The 6568-nt window shown below is 40.2% G+C and overlaps 1 protein-coding gene and 1 long non-coding RNA gene across 2 annotated transcripts in view; one reads left to right on the top strand and one right to left on the bottom strand.

Annotated features, from left to right (window-relative positions):
- The window catches only part of LOC144588873 (uncharacterized), a 550407-nt gene that overhangs the window by 203869 nt on the left and 339970 nt on the right, over positions 1-6568 (top strand). The gene's annotated exons all lie outside the window — the stretch shown is intronic.
- The window catches only part of AXDND1 (axonemal dynein light chain domain containing 1), a 130868-nt gene continuing 128284 nt past the window's right edge, over positions 3985-6568 (bottom strand). The window contains exon 25 of the mRNA XM_020789787.3: positions 3985-4207. Within this exon, the coding sequence (XP_020645446.3) occupies positions 4119-4207 (89 nt within the window). The 3' untranslated portion in view covers positions 3985-4118. The remainder of the gene's footprint in view (positions 4208-6568) is intronic.

Genomic DNA, 6568 nt, shown 5'->3' with positions numbered 1-6568 from the left:
ACAGTACAGTACAGTATTCCAATTTTTTTGGCTTTTTAAATTTTTTTGGATTTTTTTATTTTTGACATTCTTTTTTAAGCAGAGAGACTGCCTGTTCTGGGTGAGTACACTATGTTTTCACTTTACTGTACAGGGTTTTTTGCAGCTCATTGGTGGGGGCCTAGGGCTAGGTGGGGGGGGGGTTTCTCAGCTCTGATGGGTCTTCCTGGGTAGATTTTACAGTTTTAAAATGTCTACATGCTTGCTGGAATGTTTCCTTGCTATGTGTGTCTCTCTCTGTGTGTGTTTTCTGAATCTGTCTAGTTAAAATGTGGACCCAAAGGGCATTTTTGCAATGGAGGCATGGGTCTTCCTGGGTAGATTTTACAGTTTTAAAATGTCTGCATGCTTGCTGGAATCTTGCTGGAAGCAGGGTAAAAATGGAGTTCAGAGTCATGTCTCTCTTTGTGCTGAGGAATTCTGTTGGGAAGAAAGCTTGCTTGCAAGCAGGGTAAAAATGGAGTTCAGAGCCATGTCTCTCTTTGTGCTGAGGAGTGTTTTTCAAGGTGTTCTGTTGTATGAAAAGTGCTTTTTCCCTCTCCCATTTGCTGTCCCTTTTCCCCCACAAAAGGTGCTTGTCTTGGCTGAAAATGTGCTTTTCAAGGTGTTCTGTTGAAAAGGTGTCTTTTCCCTCCTTCCCTCCCTCTTTTCTTTCCTTTTTTAAAAACCTGTCATCTTACATTAAAAGGAAAAAAATCTGCCCCTAGTGGTAGGAATGGATTAAGCAGCTCTGCACTAGTTCCTTTGGGAACTAATGATTCGAGTTACAAACCGCTGCTCGACTTAAGAACCAAAAACAGCCTGAATGGATTAAATGGTTTTCAGTGCATTCCTATGGGAAATGCTGATTCGACTTACAAACTTTTCGACTTACAAACTTCCTTCCGGAACGGATTAAGTTCGTAAGTAGAGGGCCCACTGTATATTATTATCTGTACAAAATGTACAATTTAAATATTTTAATTGTGTTAAATATCAACTGTGGACAACTGGATCCAAATCCTTATTCAGCCAGAAAACTCATTGGATTACTATTAGCTAGTCATTCCCTCATAAGGTTATTGTCAGGATAAAATTGTGGGGGGAAGTAAACATGAATGTTTGCCTTAGCAATATTGTTAACCTCTTGAAAGACAGGCATATGGAATGAAAATGAGAATAGAAGTGCTGCTGATGAGTCATCCAGGTAATAAGAACAAGCAGTCCTCTGGAAAATATTATTAAACTACAGTCCCCCCCCCCATGTACTTTCTGCTTCTTGGGTTTGGGTGAACTGTCTGACCCATTCATTGAATGAAAGTAAGCAAAACAGCATAAATGAAGATCAGGAACTTGCTGTGAAAGCTGTTTGCTCTCTATTTAAACTGTTAACTAGCTCAGAGAACAGTGTTCTGTCTATAATTAATACCAAGAAATGACACATACAATATGTACTGACCCCTCCAGTAGAAGGTGAAGGAATTTGCCAAGTTGGGCCATGTAAGAACAGTTGGCATCTCAGTCATCATTCCCCAAACATCTGATTTATCTTCTAATAATATGTGTGTTTCCTTCCTACAAGAAGGTGAAAATGAACTGGTGATTTGTAGCAAATTTACTGAAAATGCAAGAGGGAAAAGCCATCATGCTCCCAGTCCTCCAGAACATGAAATTTGTCACATTCTAGCCAATTCTTCTGCAATTCCCAAGACCTTTTTACTGAAGTTCCTATCAAAATAAATAAATTTTAAAAACCTCTGAATGTAACACTGCAAATTTAGGAGTTGTGGAAGAAACTGCAGTTCAGGACAGAAAAAAGTAAGAAAATAAAAATAAAATATGCCAATCTGATATGCTTTCAGCATGGAGACTTCATTTTTGCAGGCCTTATAACATATCTGGATTCTATAGTTCTACTAATCTGCAATTCTGTTTTTATAGCAATTTATAGTTTGCTTTTTAAAACAAATATGAGCTCATGTTCTTGCATTAATTTTGTACCATGTTTGGTATTCTTTGGACATAAGAGTGATCTATTACATGCTGTATGTTCTTTCTACTTGCTCTGTGCGTGCGCGCATGCATGCACACACACACACACACACACACACACACATCTTGCAGCAGACCATGAAATTACTAGCTATGTAGGTTTTGAGTATACTTCTGCCAGAACTGTACAAAAAAATTTAAATAACCCATTTCATAATTGTGACACCACTGTACATACTGTGGTCATTGGCTTCAGTTGTGCAACTCTTAAAATCTGTTATTTCATTTTTATCAAGTGATGAGTGGGTGTAGATTCTCTTGAGCACAAAATATGGCTCTTTCTACAGTTCAAAACTTGTGAAAGTCCACACCCACATTGCCACAGTACAACCTCATAAATGAAGCATAATGTTTTTAATATAAACATATTTAGTCAGCAGATTGTGGTCCTTTTCTGCAGCACAAGAGTTCGGACTCACTGGTTTGAAAATCTTTCTTTAAAGAGCAATCGGGCTTTATTTCCTATAGTGGGGCTCCTCTCTCCCTTTCTAACCACCATTACAGGTGCAGTTCCCTGCTCCTCATGGCCAATTGCCATTATTATTATTGTATTATTATCCAGTTTTTGAGATAGAATTAATCAGCTGCACCAATGAAACCAATTTGAGTAAAATAACTCTGAAAACTTGAATAATATGCATATTCTTCCAATGGGTGCCTTTCCCTGGAGAATCTTTGGTTCAGTGGTCCCTAAACTACCAGTAGAAGGTCCCAGGTTAATTCTCTGGTATCTCCTGTGATAAGGCTCTCCGGTGATAAGGAGTATGATAGACGGCTGCTGCCAGCGAAAGGGGAGGATACTACCCTTCCAGATAGATCACTGACATGAACTACTGCACATCTTCACTTCAAAAGGGAAGGGGTAACATACTGCAAGAGAAGCCAAACCATATTTCTGTTGACCAGGACTTTGCAACATTATAATCACGCATACCCATCTTATTATCTGAAGTAGAAAATACTGCTGTAACATTTGATAACTTCTCCAGGTACAGTGCAAGTTCTGTTCTTCCCTCAAAGGCACACTAGGTATCAAAAATACTTTTGGAACTGAAAGGTAGCCTTCTTCTGGTTATAATAGTCTTTGCAGCCAGAAGCTCTTCCTGGTAACCACATTTGTGAACAAGCATAAAAGGAGGGTCCCCTCCTTCTCCTTGTGGTCTGTGTACATTGTAGAAGATTAAGGAACATCTATAACTTTTGGTTGCAGGCAGAGGTATCGATGCTCCTCTTCTTTGGTCTCCTATCCCTCTCACTCATGCAGAGGACTCAGCAGAAGGAAGGAATCTGGACTTCACACGTGGCAGACTGGGAAGTGTTGAGAAGCTCTTTTGCTTACTCTTAACTCTCCACAACCCAATGTGAGGTGAATGATTAAATTGCCTGTTCTTTACCTTCCACAGCAGGAGGGATTCTCTTATAGTATATCTCATAATAGGCCTTAAGGGTGGCCAGAAGCAGTAGAAGGCTCTCACTACTTCTATGGTCACCCAAACCTGGTGCTAAATGACAGAATATCCCTCTCCCTGAGACCTCTTGAAATCAACAGAATGGCAGGTTTTTCATTCTCCCTGCACTATGCTTTGAAGACATTCAGAAAGAGGGATTCTTACTACTTTGCCTACACTACACCGCATGACACTGAACCCTCTTCTCAATTCCAAGAGGACTTAGGGGAAGGGGAGAGGGAAATCTAAATAACTGCTATAAACTAAAGCCTGACTGACACATCCCATCTCAATGCATCTACTAGGCAAACAGAGGAAAAAGAAAACTCCAATTTCCCTTGATGTCATTCTTAATCCCACCCTCCATCTGAATACACTAACATATCGGGGCAATTCGAATGCAGACTTTGAATATTTTCTAAATAAATAATAAAGATCAGGTAATAATTCCACAATGCTCAGTAAACAGCTGTCCATGTCCTGTATTTATAGACTAACATAGAAAGGAAAATTCCAAAAGACCACAAATCTCCAGAGATGTGCAACCAACGTACTGTGCCCCAGCAGGAGTCAAAGGCTTTCCTGAGGTCACCCTCTGCATCAGCGCTTGGGTTTGCTGGACTTCTTAGAACGTGTGCTTGCTTTGGTAGAAGGAGGCTGTGATGGTGGCTTTTTCTTAGAAGAGACTTCTACAATGAGAGATACATCAAAGTATTATATGTCTATATTTCAATACCTGCAGCTACCATGAGAAACAGTAGAGATCAGTGAACAGAGTGTTGGGCCTGAAGATGGAAAAGCTGGCTCCAAAACCCAGATCAGGGAAGCATCAAACATTTTCTAGTGACCAATGTTCACTCTAAGATGCACATGTGCGCTGAGCTCCATCGGTGCCGTGCAGCGGCAGCTGGTGTCGATGCCAGTTTACTTCCTGGTTTCAAATGAAAGCCCACTCCCCGCCCCCCCCCCCTTGCAGACAGGTGAGGCTCCCATGCAGCAGGGATGAAAATTAGAGGGGAAGTTGCTAGTGACCTATCCAGAGTTTTACAGATACTGTCGTGATAGGAAATCATGACCAAAAGCAAATCCACAGCATGTGTTTCTGCATGTAATATGCATTTGCAAACATATTTTTGCACATCTGTGTCATTACAGGGGAAACTGGATTACAACAGACATGCTTTACTATGGGGCAGCATATAAATCAAAACAAGAACAACAAAACTTCATACCGGTCCACTCATTTCAACAAAGTCAGATATGTAAAATTGTCAAATTGCTGTAAAACTGTTATTATATATTAATTGTTTTTATCTGGTATGTCGTGAGCCACTCAGAGTAGACAATGTCTAGATGGAAGGCATATAAGTGCAATAAATACATACATAAATAATAAATAAATAAATATATCAAAATTCTGTTTGGAAAAACCACATGCGTAGGGGCAATCACTGAGTGGTTTTCCATTGTCTCCTGCCAGACTGTGTGACTGCTTTCTTGACCTGAGGAAGACAAAGTGTGCAAAGCAGCATAAGGAGGCTTGGCTTACACTGTGTGGGACCAACACAATTCTGGCCACTACCTTTACCTGAGTATTCAAAATGTGTTTCATATAGAAGATCCCAGTAATCATTAGAGAATTACAATAAAGGTAAGACAGTGTGATGGAATGTAACCACTCTTGTTGCACTTGGGTCAGAAACAAACATTTATGAACAGCTAATAATTAGTGAAAATACTTCCATGTTCAATAGCTGAGACTGAAAGCTGTCTTCTGTGTAAGAAATCAGACCTCAAATCCTCTTCTTAAGTTCTCAAGACAATCCCAAAATAAAGAAAACTCATTTGCAGATCAGGTGTGATGAGAAGGATTACAATAATTACAGTAACTCATTATTTAAAGAATTCCTTCTTCTGATTATCTGTAATGGCAGTAAACTCACTAGGTGGTTGTTTTCGGGTTTTCGGGCTCTTTGGCCGTGTTCTGAAGGTTGTTCTTCCTAACGTTTCGCCAGTCTCTGTGGCTGGCATCTTCAGAGGACAGCACTCTGTGCTCTGGTGTAGTTGGCTTGGGAGTGCAGTATTTATGGCTGTGAGATAGGCTTTTGTCTTTTTCTGTAGATGGGTGATTAGTGTGTCTTGTGGGTGTATTGTTGTGATAAGGAGAAGAGATTATTTGTCACTGTGGTTGATGGGTGTCATTAACTGGTCTTTTGTGTGTAGTGATCCCTTGTCCTTGTGGCTAGGTAGAGTTTGTTGACCTTTTGCACACTGTATTTTTGAGAGCTGGGAGCCATTTTTTGTTGAGGTTCTGCTGGTGCTTGTGGATTTCAATGGCTTCCCTGTGCAGTCTGACATAATGATTGCTGGTGTTGTCCAGTATTTCAGTATTTTGAAATAGAATTTCATGTCCAGTTTGTTTTAGGGCATGTTCAGCTACTGCAGATTTTTCTGGTTGTTTTAGTCTGCAGTGTCTCTCATGTTCTTTGATTCTGGTGTGGATGGTTCATTTTGTGGTTCCAATATATACCTGGCCACAACTGCAAGGTATCCAGTATACTTCTGCAGTGGTGAGGGGGTCCCTTCTGTCCTTTGCTGACCATAACATTTGTTGTATTTTTGTGGTGGACTTGAATACTGTTTGTAGGTTGCGTTTTTTCAAAAGTTTCCCCATGCGGTCCGTGACCCCTTTGATGTATGGTGGTCTTGAGCTAATCATTAAATCTCAACCTAACCTACAATAAAGGGCTTTTATGTTGATAAAGCTGGGGGAAAACAAAGCACATCACCTTGAGCCCTTTGAGAACTGGGCAGAATATAAATGAAATACAGTGGTGCCTCGCTTAACGATGTTAATTGGTTCTCAAAAAAAATAGCTATGGGAAAACATTGCTAAGCGAAACACCATTTCCCATAGGAATGCATTGAAAACCGGTTAATCCGTTCCAATGGGAATGGATTACCGTCCTTAAGCGAAAATCACCATAGGAAACATTGCTAAGCGAAACAATGTTTCCCCCATTGGAATGCATTGAAGCCTATTCAAACTG

This window comes from Pogona vitticeps, chromosome 4, assembly GCF_051106095.1.
Source record: "Pogona vitticeps strain Pit_001003342236 chromosome 4, PviZW2.1, whole genome shotgun sequence".
NCBI lineage: Eukaryota > Metazoa > Chordata > Lepidosauria > Squamata > Agamidae > Pogona > Pogona vitticeps.
Note: the sequence above shows the minus strand (reverse complement) of the source record. Positions and strands in the feature narration are given on the sequence as shown.